The following is an 18905-nucleotide window of genomic DNA, read 5'->3' on the forward strand; positions in this document are numbered from 1 at the left end:
TTTACAAATAAATCAGACGTTACTCAACAGTTACTCAGTACTTGAGTAGTTTTTTCACCAAATACTCTTTTACTCTTACTCGAGTAATTATTTGGATGACTACTTTTTACTTTTACTTGAGTAATATTGTTCTAAAGTATCAGTACTCTTACTTGAGTACAATATTTGGCTACTCTACCCACCTCTGAACATTATGGAGATGTCAGAATCTGAATTTATTGCTTAATAATGACAGTAGAACCAGAAAATGACCAGAGAATTTACATTGTCAGCTTTCTCTCAGCCTTGTTAAATCCCTGTTTTTCATATGAATGCATAAAGGTTGCATTTGTAGAGGGAACATCATGAGAGTAAATAAAGACACTATGATTTAGGATTCAAGAACTACAACAACCAATACTGCTTTCTGTAGTTTTACTGTACTGTATATTATCACTGAATTGTCGCCCTCCTTTGGCTGTGACGCATCACTACATCAACAATAAACTGCTTTTCAAGGGCAACTCAAAGCCCCGCCTACTTCAATTTGATTGGTTCAGATTTGTATTCCCGCAGCCTCATTGGGTAATTCCGCATCAATCGAATGACGAATAAGGAAGTATAAGAGAGGTAAACGGCACGGTGAGAAACGTGGGTTAACTGTTGTGTATTTTAAGCTGTCTGTCCTTGTTACATTCTGTTTTTAGTTTCTTGTCTCTCTTATCTCGGTTTTTAGCAACAATATGAATTGTTCCGGGTGAATTCACAGCCCTTCCCGCGGGCTCTGTTAACAGCATTCGGACCCAGAAGCTACAATTAGCTGCAATGCTAACGACAGTGTCAGTGTCAAAGCTCTGTCAGCTGTCAGCGTCAGTTTAAAGTTAATTATTCCTATTTAAGGTAGTTTAACTGCCTTCTGATGGACTAATTTAGCTTACTGCATCACTCAGCTAATGTTATTCATGTGCAACAGTGTACAAATTAAGCTATAATGTTCTTTGCTGTAAACTAGACTAGCCTCACTAACGTTAGGGTACATGTAACTGGTCGCAGCTCCAGTGGTTATGATTAGGGGCAAGGTTTGGTTCAGATTTAAGGAGGGAAAACATTGATAGGGAAACAGTCTCCGACACAGCACCTGTTATGTGTCTCTATGGTGGCCACTTACTAGTCTGTTACAAGGCCACTAGGTGGTGCTCCAGATCTTATTATAAGACACCCTAACATCCAACAGTCAACCTGATAGCACTGATGCCTCAGCTTAGGGCTAAACATTGGCAATCAATCCCATGACCTTCTAAAGAAGTGATTGCAATTGATAACAATTTGCAAGAATTGTCAGGCATCTATAGATTTAGACCATGCTGTTAAACATACTATGTCCTTTGCAACATATTTGTAGAGAACATTAATATTTTTGAATTTGAATGAAGCAGATTTGTCATACTTGGCATACCCTTAAAGCACTGCCTTTCTGTGTCTGCGATTTAAAGGGCACTCTTGACCTAACATACCTTCATAAGATCTTAAAACACCATCACTGACATGTTATTATTACCATTCATGTTGCCCTTTTCATTGTTTTCAGAAATGTATGCCTCTCAGCTTCTGAATCGCTTTGCTGCAGAGGAAACCGATCAATCATTGTTTCTCCCACCTTTTCACATGTGTTTGTTTTTCACAGTGTTCTCCCGAACGATGGCTGCCTCAGGCAAACTTGCATCTTTCCGTCTGCCTCCCCTGCCTACTATAGGAGAGCTCATAAAGCTGTACAACCTGCGAGCAGAGAAACAGCTGTCCCAGAACTTTCTGTTGGACTTGAGGCTCACAGGTTAGTCTGCCTCATTCTTTCTTCTGCGCTATCTGCAGTGCACCAGTACCTGCTCGCTCCTGTTCTATGTTACTGTGTCTACACACCGAGGGCACAATGGTGTGTTTCGCCAGTGCACATGATTGCACAACTCCATGTAGCACTTGTTTCCAGGCATTGAAACTGACAAGCTTTTCTGTATGGGCGAGGTTGGGTAGATCTCCTTCTAATGTGAACGGACCGAGTCAATTGTTTACAGCCTTCGCAGAGCTGGAGCCTTAATATAATTATCAGTGATGCAGTGCAGCTCTGATCTGCTCTCTTGTCCTTGAACAAGGTGACTGTTAGATTAATGCACCTCATCTTCATCACACAGAGTCAGACAGGTATTGTAACATCACACACTATTAATCTCAATTTAGATACCCAAGACTCTGATGAAGACATCTGATTGCAGAGTATGGGGTAATTTATAAGATGCATGAGTTGAACTAAGTTAGTATGTAATTCACAGACTGTATGCAAAAATATTGACGACACGCACCACTGAGCTGGTCATCCATCTTCATCTTTTTCAGACAAAATAGTGCGTCAGGCTGGCAGTTTGAGGGATGCCCATGTGTGTGAGGTGGGTCCTGGACCTGGTGGTCTCACCCGCTCCATCCTCAATGCCGGGGCGGCGGAAGTGCTTGTTGTGGAGAAGGATACACGTTTCATCCCAGGGTTGAAGGTAAATTGAGCAGCCCCAATGATACGGGCTTACGTGCAGTGTTATGAAGGTCATAAGGTCACTCAGTGGAAAAAGCTCTTACATCTTTAACTGTCAGTTGCATGAGAGCAGTCAATCTGTTTTCAACTGCAGCGTCATTAGCCACCCGCAGAGTGACTGATGATTATTTACTTTTTCTGAACACCTTTTCATTTTTTATTTAATGTAATATCGCCTCCATTTTCACAGCTGTTGTCAGAGGCAGCACCAGGCAGGTTGAGGATTGTCCACGGTGACATACTCACTTACAGAATGGACCGAGGGTTCACACAAAATATCTCCAAGCCATGGGAGGAAGGTGAGAATATGAAATTTTGAAAGCTGTTGCAGTGATCATGTTAAATGGAACTTAACTGTGTATGTGTGGCTCCACAGATCCGCCAAACCTTCACATCATAGGGAATCTCCCATTCAACGTCTCCACTCCGCTCATCATTAAGTGGCTGGAGAACGTAGCCAACAGAACAGGGCCCTTCTTCTACGGACGCACCCGACTCACACTCACTTTCCAGAAAGAGGTGGCAGAGGTAGGTGAACACTACCGCGTGTTTCAGTTTTAAAGGATGCTGCTGTCTTGTCCAGCATCTGAAAATCAGTCATTGTATTAAAAAAAAACCTGTGTGATACTGTGTGTCAACCCAAATTAAAAAATACACATTTTCCACTTAGCTGTAGTGCTGTTTATCAGTCTAGATTGTTTTGGTGTGAGTTGCAGAGTGCCAGCTCTCTCTACCAAAGTACACCCGCAAGCCGTTTCAGCGTGCAAAAGAAAGTGTGCATCTACTCGTGGACGAGAGACTCATGCTCATCACAGCACAAGATGTAAACATCCATGATGTCCTCCTCAGCTGAGCTGTAATGTTAGCTCGCTCAGTGGCGCTCGGTGAGCTTGCGATGGATGCACACGCGGTGATATGATTGGCAGGCGTAGTTCAGTGGAGAGAAAATAGTTCCGACAAGAAACTGCTCACAACAACGTCTGTGCATTATCTTGAGTATCAGGGTCATGATATCTCCAACACTCACTCACACCAAAAAATCTAGACTGACAAACAGCACTACAGGTAAGAAGAAAAACTTTGATTTTGGGGTGAATTGTCCCTTTAAAACTAAAATTGAACAAAGCTTAAATACTCATTTAGTCTGAAGTCTACACATGGCCTTATATTGCTCTTTTGCTATGCAGTCACCATTGTGTAATGAATTTCTTGTTTTATTGCAAGGATTAAATATTGATTTCTTGATCCATAATTTGCAACTAAAATGATAAATGTGGAGCATTCTTACTGTTAACGCCAACCAGATCATTCAGAGCATGATCTCTGCTTATTCTTTTCTGTTAAGGCATAAACACTTAATTAGAATGCCAGTTTGTTCCAGTTTTTGGTCTTTATGTAACATGTTTGCCAGACATGTTTGGTAACTACTAAAAGCAACCTAATGTGAACTCAGCAATTATCCTGGTCTTACTATATTTGGATGATTAATCTGCGGTCGTGGTCCTCTCCATCCAGAGGTTGACAGCCAGCACGAGCAGCAAACAGAGGAGCCGTCTGTCCATTATGGCTCAGTATCTCTGCACGGTCCACAACTGCTTCACCATCCCTGGACGGGCTTTCGTCCCTAAACCACAGGTAGGATTTAACTTTGATAGTGAACACTACCATGTCAAATTTCAAGCGATGAAGTCAACCTTTAGTAGCAGTGTTGATGTTGTGGCTATCAGAACATCAGCAGATGGACACATTACTATTTCATAGTTCTTACCATACTGTGGGATAACAGTGGGACCTCCTCACATCTCCTAAGCCCTGCTCTGGTCTGGTCCCATGTTCCCGTCAGAGTCCCTCATCATGTCACCATCGCTCATCCCTCCCTCACTCCTCTCGCTTTAAGGCTTCATTAAGACTGTGTTGAATCAGTGTTGTCTCTGTTCTGTCTTCTTTGGACCCTTTCTAGGTTGTAATAATGCCTGGTGGGTATTTGAGTTGCAGCACGATCACGCTGCGCCTTGTAATGAGGGCCTAGTTCTTTTTTAGGACCGATTTCTGTCTCTGTGTCTTTCAGCCAGTGTGCGTGTATCAGTGGTGGAAGATAGACGTTCACTCTTACGTAACACGAGAACGCAAAGGGCTTTTTTTTTCCCTTTCCGGGGTAAGGATTTATGCTAGGACTGAGGGGCACATTAAGAAAATATAAGCACTGCTGCAGATTTTGAAATATCAGTGATGGCTAATGGACCGCCCCACTGAGATAGATTTTGAGATTACAGACACACAACTCTTTTGAAGGACTCAGGAGCTCTCTTACATCTTTGTACAAATGAAACCATGTTTTTCTTTTTCTGAATTAAAGGATAGGTGTTAGGTTGATGTCAGAGACGGACTGTTGGTCCCTTGAAGATGTCATGACTCTTTAGGAGACCCACTATTGGTAAATATTTAATCTCCTGTGTGGAGTAAAACGCAGCAGAGCGAATGGGACCAGCGCTGATTGTTCATTCTCTTAGAAGAGATGGCTCCCAATGATTATTTCATCACACTCAGCTGCCTTTCTGTGCGTTTTTTTTTTTTTTTTAAACTCTTGAACGTCTTATTTGTGTGTGTGTGTGTGTGTGTGTGTGTGTTAGACTGGATCTTAATGGATTTCAGCATGCTCCGGTCTGTGTTGGAAATGTGTGTTTTAGTATGCATGTGGTATTGATAAACATGAATAGAGTGGGCTCACACTACATGGCCATGCATGCACTGCTGATGAATCAGCGCCTCCCACATTCGCACACAGGCCAGCTCTCCCCTCTAAATGTTTTAATGGGCACTTGGTCAAATTGATATCATTAGGAGAGATGATGGCTGTTTGATGAGCAGGCCTCCTGCTGCTGGTGTCCTATAAAAGATCAGAGAGCATGCGGTGTATATTAATGTTCTCATACTCTCTGCATTGTGCAGGCCCTTTTTTTACTAGTATGTCATGTAGTATAATTCATAAAAAGCTCAGTGGCTCCACATTGTTTATTGGTGCACACCAGAGTAATTACGCAAAATTGCATAAACAATAAAAACGTCTGCCTGATTTACGAGAGGACATCAAAGGCTGGTAGGAGGGGGGGGATTGAGGTTGTGACACACAGTAATATAGATTTCTAAAGCAGTGGTTTGTCTGCAGAGCTGATCTGTGCATTGTCAGGATGCATAAATGCACAAGTTCCAATGGATGCCGTCTGAGTTGTTGATACTGTAAACTGCTTATATTGCTCCAGTGAAAAAGCAAAAACAAATTATAAAAATGAAAAAAGGCTGGAACCCCCCCCGTGGGCAGAAGTTAATTATAATGGAGGAGTAACACAGCCAAATATCAAAGGTCTCTTCCTCCACATCCCTCTCTTTCAACTGTCTCTCTCATAGGGCTGCAACTAATGGTTATTTTCATTATCGACTAATCTGCAGATCATTTTCACAACTAATCAATTAATCGATTAAGAGGGTGAAAAATTCTCATCACGATTTCCCAGAGCTGCTTCTTTTGTGCAACCAACAGTTCAAAACCCAAAGACTCTTCATTTACTGTGATAAATGACAAAGAAAAGCAGCAAATTCTCACATTTAAGAAGCAGGAACCATCACATTTTTGACATTTTTGCTTGAAAAATGACTGAAAATAGTTGGTGATTAATTTTGTTTCGGTCAACTAAAGATCGATAAGTCACTGCAGCTCTATTGTCTCTGTTACGCAATATGTGTGTGCTCTTTCAGGGAGTATGTGTGACTGTGCCTCATACCGATAGCCAATAAATCGGCTCAGCAATCTAATTGTTGGTATAATTTTGTTCCCACTGAAGCTTCGGGATCACTGATTATGTTAATGAAGGGGAATTTGTTCGGATTGCAGCACACCTGGGCATTGCTTTTGTCTGCTTCGGGCATGTGTTTGTCACGTCTGAACCTGGGGCTCTCTGTTCCGCTGTGATTGAGCAAGACCGTGGAGCAGGTGCGCTCAGTCACGTATTGATAAGATATTTCTGTATATATGAACATTCCTGTGAAAACCAAACAGCACTGGTTGGTCAGTGGTTTTAGCTGCTCTCCCCCCCAACATCACCAACGGCAACTCTCTTACATAACAATAAATAGCATATGCAGCAGCAGGTGCTATATTACACATATGGCAATTGGTGGAGTGTGAAAAACATTTGAAGTGGTTTAATACTGTGTAATCAAACAAATAGCAAGTCACAAAGAGACCCAGAAAAAAAAGCAATGAAATTACTGAACCATTCCAAATAACCATGGTGAGAAAATAGCTTAAGTTAAAGGTGAGTGGGGGGGAGCGGACGTGATTGGTTGGTTGATTCAGACCTATAGGAGCTGGCCAGTGCAGGCTAATAAGATAATGAGAAGGGAAATGTTGAATCCATTTTAAATCAGCAGCTGCTGGGGCTCAAATTGACGTGGGTTGGGCAGATAGGCTCTTATCCTCGCAGTTTAATCTGTCTGTCTTGTTCTTCTCGCCCCCGGACTGCACCTGTCTTGTGTCACATTGAGTGACTGAGATTGTCCTTGAAGGTTTCTGAGAGCAGCGATTGGCTGCTTTGATGGTGTTCCCCGAGGCTCGCCGTGCCCTAGGTCTGTCCTGCTGCAGATCACACCTGCCTTCCTTGCCTTATTAGTCACTCTCCGCCTGTTAATTCTCACATAGACAGGCAGATTGAGCTGCCTTTAGATTGCTTCTGTCATTCACAGCTACACCTATATCTTTAAAGTCTTGTTAAGAAGGTAAACTGAGGAGAGAAACTGCGTCTCTGCTGTTGCTTTGCTCATTATACATATTTCTAATTTGTATTCCGGTCAGGGGTCAAGGAGTTTCAGAGCACACACTGCCATCAAGCATCTGCATCTTCAGTAGGGACATTCAGTCATCCAATTTCATCCTAACTGCCTCTTTACATGGAAAATAGCTGATTTTCAAAGAGTAAAGACTGCGTGTTGACGAGCTCATCTCTCTTCCCCCTGCCTCTCTGCTTTCTTGGCAGAATGTGATTAAAATCAACTCGTGTCCGTCACAGGCAGGTCTATAAGTCGGCCAGTGGATGCTCCATCACGAGCAACCTGCTGTCTCTTCTGTAGAGCTCCTGCAGAGCCAACAACTGTGTCATTCATTAGCAAAAGTGAGGAAGAAGAGGAGGCATTGAGGGGAGGGCAGTGGCAGATAGAAATATTAAAAGATAGAGGTGGGGAAAAAACAGTTAAAGAAAATGAGTTGGAGAAAGAAAATGGAAAACAGGAAAATATAACTAGGTGGGGGGATGAGGATAGAAATAAAATATGAATAGCGAGGATACTGACTAAAACCACAGTGAGATAAAGAAATAAAAAGCAAGAACAGATGGGATGAGTGTGTGTATGGTCTGGTTGGGATGTATGGAATGAAACAAAAGCTTTTTTATAAGAGGATGTAAAAACTGAAAAGCTCCCTCCGCACGAGTATGGAGCGCTAGAAGACAGATTCCTGACAGAGATCGATCTGAAAGGAGAGCGAGGCGTACCTCCAGCAGATGGTTGTCTGGGCCAGTCGTCAGCCCGCTCTGAGTAATGGCTGCATCAGCCATCAGCCACCAACTAACTGAGCCTCACAGGAGGAGAGCCCTACAGATGTTCGCCTTGTACACAATCGGCGACCAAGAGCACAGGCCAGATGAGCAGAGCCTAAATTGAATTTGTTAATGCTGCATTGAACATCCATTACAGCTGGCAGTTGCCAGGGAGACTTTGGACTCCAGCACAAACATGTGTTACACCTTTTGCATTCAAAAAGTAATATTTGTAAAGTCTTCTTGTTTTTGTTTTTCATGGCAATGGAAGTCTGTTTAGACTCCCTGCTACATCAGAAACTTTCTGTTGCTGCCATCGCCAGAGCCGCTCTGCTTGGCAAATGGTCAAGGTAGTCTCTGCCTGATTAGCATGAGGTAACACAGCAGCAGCAGCTAACGTCCAACACAGAGCTGTTAAAAGGTCGCACCGACACCGAAACAACTCAACTCTGGTGTTAAACCTGTTAATAAAAGTGGGTTAATGCAAACCCTGTGATGCTAACACTTAGCCCTGCCCTCTCACAAACTGTTCACGGCGCAGAGCTCACACTCCTGCAGCAGCAACTACAACACATATGCTCTGTCGTGTGGTGAAGTCAAGTGTGGTGTATTTGATGGAGTTGGCAGTTCGGTGTGCGAAGATGCAACCAAAGAGTTCAAAAGTATGGCTATACCACATGCCAATCCATTCACATTATGGGTATTAAATTAAGTGCGCTGTTGTTTTTGGTATTACTTTAAGAGCACTGGTACTTTTTAAAAGTTACACAGTCCTAAAGGTTAAGGTGTGAGCAGGTATCAAGTACTAGAATAATTATATCCTTTGGATTCAGGGGTTTTTCAGTGTTGAATGTGACCCACCTCAGTCTGGTGTAATGCAGTGGCAGGCTCAGTGATGGATACCTTCTCTGTGACCTGAAGTGGCCCAGTAAGAGCGAGCATCTACTCCGAGGGCCTGCACTGCTTTCTCACCTCCCGCCACACATTCTACAGGCACACAATTCATCTCGGCCTCACTCCTATCTCGCAAACGGGGTCAAACGTGGTATCAAGAGTATGGGGGAAAGTTATTTCAATGACTCGTGCCGGCGCGGTAAATGCCCGAAGGCCTGGTCTCAATACATCACAGACCCAAGGTAAAGAAAAGCTAAAAATACCCCCCCTCTTCCTCCGCCTCTCTCCTTAAACAAAATGCAGAGGTTGGCAGAGTTGGCTTATGAACATCTCCGGAGATCAGTTCCTCTGCCTAACAAGAAACTGTGCCGGCTCAGAGTCAGCGTTCAGGGTTTAGCAAATTCAGCTCTGTTTAGTTAGCGAGCATGCCGGGAGAATATGCAGGTATTTTGAGGAATAATGCTTAAAAAACCTTGGCGATATCCCAAGAAAATAAGGTCAGCTCCAAATAAGTAAATTGCCAGCGGTGCTATGATGCAATGATAACAAATGAAGTTGGTGATAAAAAGCCTCCCCACAATTGGAGGCATCAATCTATAAGCTATTAACTTGAAGGGTTATTTGAACACTCTAATTTAAACTTCATGCACTGTGATTTCATGGCTTAATTTGAGGCTTTTTAGAGGTGCTGAAGGTGTAGGTTGGATTTAGGGGGTGTGTTGATGAGGATTTGTACATGTCAGCGTAAAAAAAAAAAAAGTCCGAGTTATTGTATTGTTTCAGCTAAATTATAGTTTAACTGACAATGGCATCAACCTCAGTCCATGTGTGCTGGAGCTTCTTATTATGTTTCTGTGATACAAAAATCTCTAGGGTAATTTTTATCAAGAGAGATACAGATTGCAAAAAAAAAAAACCTGATGTGCCATTTAGCCCCCCTCACCTTCAGCTTACCGAATCCTCCAAGCCACGCGTCCAGCCCTGTGCTGAAAGCTGAAATATTAAAAAGGCCTCCTTTGAACTGTCAGAGTGTATTGTTTTCCTACAAGCGCTCCTTTTGTCATCTCCATAGCTTTTACTGCCTTTCTCAGCAGTCAACTGCGCAGCCAAGGTCATTGCTGTTATTCCCCCAGCCTCACATGAGCACTGGGGACCAGAGCGGAGCAACAAAGGAAGGTCATTCTCCCTCAGCGTTGATGACCACATTATATCTCCAATATGAACCTTCATGAGCATAACGGCTGTCCAAAACAAAAAGCCAAACATTAAGTATGGTGACACATTAGAGCAATTCGGGTGCTCGCTGTATTTTGAGCAATGAGGTAATCGCTAATGGAGCATTGATGAGCGATGGCACTACAGTTCCTTAACATGCTCCGATATCCATCTCGGTCGGAGAGCAATAAGTTCTCATGCGCTGTCGTCTCATAGTCTTCCACATTTCTTTTTTCTGCCGCTGATCTTTGGAAAGGTTATTCGCTGGTCAAGTAGGTCAATAAAAGTAATCTGCGAATTTTGACGTGGCAGTGAAGTTCAAAGAGAAGCCTGACGCATGATTAACCCCTGCCTGAAATTGACAAGCGCTCACCTCCCCTCACATTCCGGATCTGTCATAGCGGCAACTTGGGGTGAAAGCCTTTGATGGAAAATGTAGGTTAAATACACAGAGGAGCAGATCTTATTAGCGTTCCCCCACGAGAGGAGCAGTTATTTGATCTGCACTCTTGCTGCATAACCAAGAGGAGTGGGAGAATAAGAGGGAGCCTTGAATAATCCATGTTTGTTTCAGGAAAGCACATTCTCACTCAGTTGGTGTCGACGAGGCTCCAATCAGCTGTAATGAGAGCCCAGATTCATTCGGAAACTAACTATTAAACAAGCACCCCATCTGAGGCATGAAGGCTACAGTATAAGACAAAGATGGTAAAGTTTGAGAGCATACAGTACAGTATTCTGATTTAAAACTAACTCTACTCAGGGCTGGAGACTTCTTCATATAGGAAGTTGTGCAAACTTGTTTTGGCACAGCCAGAGCCAATTTAATGACACACATTTCCAGGACGGGATGTTTGTTTCAAACTAAGATTGCCTTTGTCACAGATCGGTTATCTTGTTAATGCATGTGTTCAGTTTCATAGTTCCATGTACTGAAGCCTAACAGATGCAGGACTGTAAAATCTGTATATTTTAAAATACTGAGCACTTTAAATCTCTGATTAACTTCTTTTTTTTTTTTCCGACATGTACTGAACGGGACATTTTACAGTTAAAAAATAAACTTGTCAGTCGAGCTGGAACTTTTTATTATTTCCATTTTCGATTAATCTGCAGATTATTCCCTTGATTTATCATCTGGAAAATCTCAGTCACAGTTTCCTGAAGCTCAAGGTGATGTCATCAGAGTAGAACTACAACAATTTACCGATTAGTTGTCACCCATGAAATTAATCACCAACTAATTTGAACATCAATGAATCGGTTTGAGTAGTTTAAATAAAGACAAAAAGTCAAAACTGTCAAACATTTTTTGAGGGATTAGTTTTTGCCTTTAATGATGAGACAGTTTTGAGGCATGGGAGAGAGGAGGGGTTGGCATGCAGCAGGGGGCCGCCGGCTGGAGTTGGGCCCACGGCCACTGTGGCACGGACCCTACCTTTGTACATGGGGTGCCCGCCCTACCTAATGAGCTACTGGGCACCTCCAGATGATTCTTAATTGTGAATATTTTTCTGGTTACTTTACTCCTGTGTGACATTATCTTTTGGTTGTGGATAGGGTTGGGTACCGTTCATAACTGAACCGATACGATACCGGTACCGGTATCTGGAATTCGGTACCGGTACCAAACGGTACCTTATTTCAGTACTTTGGTACTTTTTGGTTTGAGAACATTTAGGAACAGTGCTGCACATTAACTTTTGTCTGCACATTTTTTTTGTCGCCATTGTTGCTGAGTCTGAGGTGCGAGTCATGCGCTCTCGCTCTGCTTCCACCTCAGGTACCAAAATTTGGCACCGATTCATTTTAAGTGAATCGGTACCAAGTACAAAAAGTACAGAGTTTCGGTACCCAACCCTAGTTGTGGACTAAACAAGACATTTGAGGACATCATCTGTGGCTTTGGGGGACATTTTTCACAATTTTCTGACATTTCCTAGACCAAACAACTAATTAATTAATTAATTAATTGAGAAAGTTATTTACAGATTAATCAGCAGTGAAAACAGTCATTAGGCGCAGCCGTACATCAAAGCGCCTGTTGTTTTTCTGCTCAAAACTCAAAGACATTCAGTATATAATCACACAAGACAAAGACAAAACACTGAAGTAGCTGGAACCATTAAATGATTGGACTTTTTGCCTCAAAGAGCGACTCAAACATTTTATTGTTTATCAAAACCCTTGCAGATTATGTCTCTGTTGATCAAGCATTCTCAAGCATCTTCATATTAGTACTCTTTAGTGAACAAACTATTCACTGTTTCTAAATTACCAAACACATCATTTAGAATTTCAGTACAGAAATGTGTTGTTACTTAGCCAGCATTTAATAATCCGTCATCAGTTTGGCCCCTTACGTGCATGTCTATCATACACGACCTCTCACTGCATGTTATTCTTCTCTTTTGGTCATCTTTAATCAGCAGTTGCTTCAGGTGTTGTCAGTAAACTCATGACTCTGTGTCAGATACACCTGACAACTGAGATCAGATATTGCCCGTTCCCTTAACCTCCCTTAAGTAATTTTATTCATCTATTACCCTTTGCTATCATCTCAGCGAGGAGAGATTGGCAGAGACTGGATGTGGTATTAAAAGAAGAATTCCTTTTTCAAAACCCATCTCCACACAGTAATGTTTTATGGATGCATGTTTTAGTTGGACTGATGCTGCTGTATTCCTGGGTGCTGCGTATGAGCAGCCTGCCTGCCGCACTCAGCACAGCCTGTACTATCCAACAATCTGTAGATCTGGCAGGAGAATGAATGCTATCTCCATCCTTATCATCCCCACACATAAAAGCACACAAGACTCGCACGCAGGCTACATACAGCAGACATGTTGCTTTCACAAAATAGTTTTATTGGTAAAAAATAGAACTACTTGCACAAGCACATTGAGACAACTGTATCAGAACTTGTGAACTGTTAATCATCACAAATATGCTCTGGCAAAGTAAGAAGTGCTAAAGCATCCACAAAAATAAGCTGCAGTTATCAAAATGATAAATCAACGTCTTGGTACAGTATATGCAGGAGAGTTGTAACTCTTCAGAACTTTTAGGACCTAGTCACTTTGCACTCTGGCCATTTATAAGCTAATGAAATTGCGTGCTGATGATTAAGCTGCACAGCCACAAAAAAGAGAAACCTCTAGCTCTTGTTTTCCTGCTGAATCCCATCAGACAGAAATTGTTCCCTTTTTCTCCAGAGTGCCAGTGGTGTTATGGATTTGTACTGGTCCAGGGAGCTTGGAATGCTCAGCCGTTTGAAACAAACTGCTGTCAAATAAAGTAAAGGTGCACTGAGTCGTCTTCTTATAAAGAAGATATGGTATGAACATGATATTGTATTTTATATTGAAAACAGTCTGAGGGAATCCTGATCCCTCAGTGAAAAACAAACACCTTGAAAGCCTAGATACTTGTGTACAGTTGTCACAGACTTACAGTGAACCAGAATTCCTGAAACAACTCTTTTTTTATTATTTAGAAAATACCACACTCGTGTCTTTCCGATGAAAACTCTCATCCCGGTGAAGTCTTGCTGTGCTTTGGGAAATGAGGAATAAAGAGGATTTAAAATAACCCTCGAAAGCTGCACTGGACTGTACACAAGCATCTAGTTGACTTGAGACTTAGTCTGGCAGAACAAATCACAAATCCATAAAACATTTGCTGATGTATAATTCACGTACAAACAACGCAATAAAAAAATAAACAGAACGAACTCCAGATAGTATTAAAACGTGTCATCATGAGACGATTTTGGCACATTCTCCAAACACATAACGTGTCAGTATTAGTTGATGACATGGCACATTCTTCTTTGTTTATTGCATTGGTTATGGTGCCTGGGCAGTGAGTTATTGTCAGGAGGCCAGTTCTGTCAGCTGTAGTCTGTGCTGGGCAAGATGGCTAAGTCAGGGTGGGTGGAAACCTGGCCCTAGAGGGCTGCCAGGGCCGGCAGTGATGCCCACAGAGATGCCCGTGGCGTGCCGGCAGCAGCCTGCAGGTGGCGAGCTGGGCTTAGCCATCTGCTCTCCCCCAGGAAGCTGCATGTTTATGAGAAAGACGGAGAGAATGTGCAGTTCTATACATCAATGCCAAGGCCTGTCTGAAGCATGAAAACCCCAGATACCCCCCCCCCCCCGCCCCCTCAGTAAAGAGTAGACACACTCTGGAACATTACTGCCTGGAAGCGTAACAGTGCTACTGACATGTTAGTAGGTGGGAGTTTTGTTTATGCGCGTGTGTGTGTTGGGGTGGCCATGCTTTCAGCATGCATCAGCTTTCTCTTGTCAGCAATCACATCTATGTGACATGTGACACATACAGGACAGAGGAAGCAAAGAGAGAAAATAAGAGAGTGACCAGTACGGAAAGGAGGAATGGTGGCATAGTCAAGTGGCTGCAATTTAAGACACTGAGACCTTCTGCAGGTGCAGACTGGTAGCATATGCGCACTGCTGACGCACTTGGAAAACAAGTCACATATGGAGAATGACTCAAACCTTTTTTAGCTGCCTGCCACACAGCTACCCAGTCGACCATGACTCAAGAAGCCTCTCCTTTTGTGCCTCGTCTTAGCCCCCCTGCCACTGCACCATTAAACAGCCGTTCATCCCTGTGAGTCTACTCGCATGGTATAGACACCATAGCAGGGGGGCAGCGAAGGAGAGCATTTTCCAAAACCTCTGACCATGTAACAGGGATGCTGCCTCATGTCACTGGGTAATAAAGGGGATTAGTGAAAGGAGTGTGAGCAAAGGCTCTGATTAAAGCTTCTGGAGCCATGCCTGGAGAAAAAGATGCCCCCCTAAACAACTTCAGATCACTGAGTGACATGCACATACCCCCAGACAATACACATATTTGAATGCCGAATTCTGTTTCCATGGCAGTGCGGAGGAGGATGACAGGAGTGAAAAGCACATGCAAAGAGCCGGCGTGTCTGAGTGTTTACGGTGTACACAAACACACACAAGAGCATGAGGGTGTGTGGGTGTGCATGTCTGAGGGCGTACAGGAATGGGTAGATGGATTAGGATGGGTAGCTGCAACTTACAGGCAGTATGTTTTTGTCTGGGTGGGAAAACAGAAACCGCACATCAGATAGTCCACTCTGCTTAAGCACTGAATTTCTTTCTGTCAATTTCTCTCCATCTCTCTCATGTTTCCACCTGCAGAGAGAGAAGCAGGCAACTGTTTGTCTGCATTATCTGTCTCAAATCCAGCCCAGCAGTCCACGTCTGCTCCTCCTGACAGTCCTCTTTGAACAGTTACAGCAGGGTAATGTCTCTACAGCTTTTCAGGCACAGGCATTTTGTGGCTATGTCTCAGTCTTCTACCAGGCATGCCGCTGTATTAATACACAGACAGGCTCCACACAGCATGCTTTAGAGGCAAAATATCAACATCATTCTAGCTAACAAAAATATGACTATTTATTTCAATCAATTCTTTGTAGCATTCTAGTGGATAGGTATACGAAAAACTACAATGGCTTGCTATGAAAAGGTTTCTCAGGCATTATATTGCCTATTTTGTCAATTGAGAGGGTACCAGACGATTGTAAATAGCAGCTAAATGATTGCTTTTTTTTCTTTCAATTCAAACCTTTGGTGAGGAAAAAAAATCTACACAGAAGGCTTCCTTATTTGCTTAATCCATTCCCCGGGGAACTCTTTCTGTGATTTACTGATGAAGGATGTCTGCATTTGGTTAGCGGCTTCCTTCGATGCTGCAGCACCTTATCCTGGCTCCTTACACATTCACACTGTTTGTTCCAAGGCGCTGCTCAGGGAATACCTCCACTGCTTGTGCTTGCAAAACAGAAAAAGGGAGAGGAGCAAGATAGAGGAGAAGGGAAAATGAATTCAAAGTTGTTGCCCTCCTCTCTTATTTTTTCTCCACCTCCATCTGGAGTGGAGCCTAGTGTGTAGCATAAGCCGCGATGGTTCTCCCTCAGGCTCATCTCCCTTTAGCCGTAGCGTACACAGCGCTGCTTTATTACACATAGTCCTGCAGGCTGTAGCCAGTCTTATTGTCTAATGGGGAGAGAGAGCAGTACTGGTGCTGGAGCTCCTGCTGCTGCTGGAGCAGCTGTTGCTGCTGCTGCTGCTGCTGGAGCAGCAATTTGTCAGGGGGAGGAAGCAGGACCAGGTCCTGGGGTCCATGCCTCTTCCCCGAGCAGGACATACAGAAGATGGACCCCCCAACAAAAAGAAATCCTGCTGATACAAAGGCCACGTACACAGCACCCCCAGGCTCAAACTTATTGCTCTCGGGCACACTGGAGTCCAGGAAGTTGGTGATGACCTCGTTGGTAAACCAGGAAGCAGGCACCAGGCACAGAAAGCCTGCAGCGACGAAGCAGCCACCACTGGCAATCGCGGCGTGCCGCTTGGAACGCCGTCCACCACCCCAGCGTGTGCATTTTAGTCCCAGGGATGCAAGGCAGAGGCCCATGGCAGCCATCACGCAGCAGAGCACCATAGTGGTGCGGGCAGTCTGCAAGTACGCAGGTAGTGAAAGCACCGAATACTTAAGTGTGCAACTGAACATGCCTGTGCTGTACCATGTGCAGTCCATCCACAGACCCTGCATCTGGGAAATCGCTGTGATGATGTTGGAGCCCACATCTGCGCTGACCTTCCAGTTGGGCAGCAGAGTGGCCACCATAGCACCCATGATGCCCAACAGCGCCAGGACAAATCCAAATATCTGCATGCCCGTGGATGCCATGCTCCTTCTCAAGTTGATGCTGCTGCCGCCTCAGCCCTTGTCCTCGCCAGGCAGCATTCACCCAGCGCCAGCTAGGCTCGTCAACCCCACTGCCCAGCCGCCTCTCTCCCCTCCCTTAGTGGTCTACCAGCTGCCAGTCAAATCCCCAGTTCCTCAGCTCCTCAGCTGCAGCTCCACTGGACTGGAGGAGAGAGACGGAAATGAGAAATTGAACTGAGTGGGTCCCCTCTTTCTCCCTCCTCCTTTCTCCCCTCATTCACCTAACACAAGCACAGACTTTTCTGGCTGGAAACAAAGGGGCAGCGTGAAGCACGAGCGATAAGAGCTGGCTCTAGGTAAGCAAAACACTGAGGCTGTTGTGCATGTATGCATTTTCTATGTGCTGCCTTCTCCTTTTCCTTACCGGAGCCCCATAGAGCTGTTATTGGAGAGGGAGAAATGAGTTTGTGGTATTTGCAATGCTCAATAGCTATGTGGACTTAAAGCTGCAGTGCCCTCACTCCACTCATATATACTGTATATTATACCACTTTGATTTCACTGCTGTTTTCCTCATAAACTGATCCTGCCTTATTATCAGATACACAACATTATCTTTAGGTAAAATACCAGTTCATTATGCAATTGTGTCAGCCGCTAGAATTAAACTTTGTGAATGAAGCAGTTGTTTTTATTACTATTTTCTCGGACTTCCTAGCCGGCGCATTGTGATTTCAATCATCTAAATAAATACTTCGTTCTAGCTTTAAATAAACAATCACAATAGTCTTATTGTTTGCTGTGTTTTTGATCCAAGGAGGAGAAAAAGCGATGTTGAAATAATCCCTTACCCCGGCTGGTGCAGAGCTGGCGCTGACGCGTCACGTTGTTCGCAGTGATTCCTGTAAACACACACAGTCACACATTGAAAAGACAGCAGGTTGGTGAGGGGGCGAGGAGCGGGATTCAGCCCGGATCACGGGTCCATTCAAGCCATCCATTTTCTCTGCAACAGTGTTTGAGAGGACATCCCTGCTGTATCGACCACACAGGCTTGGCCGGAGCCGGGGAGAAATAACCGTAGCGCTCCGGCTCTCCCTGCCTCTCTCTCTCCCCCTCTCTCTTCGCCGGTGTGTGTGTGTGTGCGTGTGTGTGTGTGTGTGTGTGTGTGTGTGTGCGTGTGTGTGTGTGTGTGTGTGTGTGCGTGTGTGTGTGTGTGCTGGAGAATAGCGGTCTCTGCCTCACAACAACTTTATAAACGGCTGAAAATCAGTGAACTGCCTCCGACTGCCACTGTGTCACCCTCTCCTGACAACAACCAATTAAACGAATAATTAGCTCACTAACCTTATTTTTTATCGTCCTTAAGGCAGAATGCCATTTACCTTGTAAATAAATAAAAGTAAATAGATTTTTTTTTTTAGAGTGAATCATCAAAATATCACCTGGGAAAACATCCATGGTGAGAGTTAGCTAACAAAGAAAATGCTAACGTTCGGTTAATGTCAATTAGCTACCAGTGAGCTAGCTTTCATGTCTAAAAGCTATGACTGTCAGTCTACCCAAAATACAATTATTTTGAAAAACTCTTATAATTTACCTCTAGACGTGTGACATTAGCAGTTATATGTAGAAAGCTTTGGTTTTATTTACTTTTGTGCAAATTTAAGCAGACGTGTCTCTTCACAGAAACAGTGACTAAGCTAACGTTACTCTAAATAACACTAGGCTAATCCCAGGGATACTCTCTTATCAGTTTTTATCAGAACTACTTTTCCTCACAGAAATACACTATAGACAAAGGGACAGTTCATCAGCTTGTGGTGCTCAAAGCGCCAAAAACATACATTTGAAAAATTCAACAGCAATGTCTCTTTCCAGAAATCATGACCTGGTTACTCAACATAGTCCACAGCACATGT

General features: G+C 43.7%; 2 protein-coding genes across 4 annotated transcripts in view; one reads left to right on the top strand and one right to left on the bottom strand.

Annotated features, from left to right (window-relative positions):
• Nucleotides 1-574: 574 nt before the first annotated feature.
• The window catches only part of tfb1m (transcription factor B1, mitochondrial), a 32297-nt gene continuing 13966 nt past the window's right edge, over nt 575-18905 (top strand). Inside the window, exons 1-6 of one of the 3 annotated variants that reach the window (XM_050062547.1) lie at nt 575-630; nt 1664-1810; nt 2368-2519; nt 2748-2856; nt 2934-3085; nt 4073-4192. In XM_050062547.1, coding sequence (XP_049918504.1) covers nt 1678-1810; nt 2368-2519; nt 2748-2856; nt 2934-3085; nt 4073-4192 — 666 coding nt within the window. In that variant the 5' untranslated portion in view covers nt 575-630; nt 1664-1677. The remainder of the gene's footprint in view (nt 631-1663; nt 1811-2367; nt 2520-2747; nt 2857-2933; nt 3086-4072; nt 4193-18905) is intronic. The other 2 variants (XM_050062548.1, XM_050062550.1) reach the window with 2 other exon arrangements.
• Nucleotides 14440-18069, bottom strand: LOC126401349 (claudin-20). The gene is made up of 2 exons (XM_050062551.1): nt 17835-18069; nt 14440-17185 (listed from the first exon to the last, which is right to left on the bottom strand). The coding sequence occupies exon 2, from the start codon at nt 17002-17004 to the stop codon at nt 16270-16272; it is 735 nt and encodes a 244-aa protein (XP_049918508.1). The 5' UTR covers nt 17005-17185; nt 17835-18069; the 3' UTR covers nt 14440-16269.

The sequence above is a fragment of the Epinephelus moara genome, chromosome 14, assembly GCF_006386435.1.
Source record: "Epinephelus moara isolate mb chromosome 14, YSFRI_EMoa_1.0, whole genome shotgun sequence".
NCBI lineage: Eukaryota > Metazoa > Chordata > Actinopteri > Perciformes > Serranidae > Epinephelus > Epinephelus moara.

What these genes read in the sequence shown, in the direction of transcription:
- LOC126401349 (XM_050062551.1), bottom strand. Translation starts at nt 17,004, where the DNA reads ATGGCATCCACGGGCATGCAGATATTTGGATTTGTCCTGGCGCTGTTG.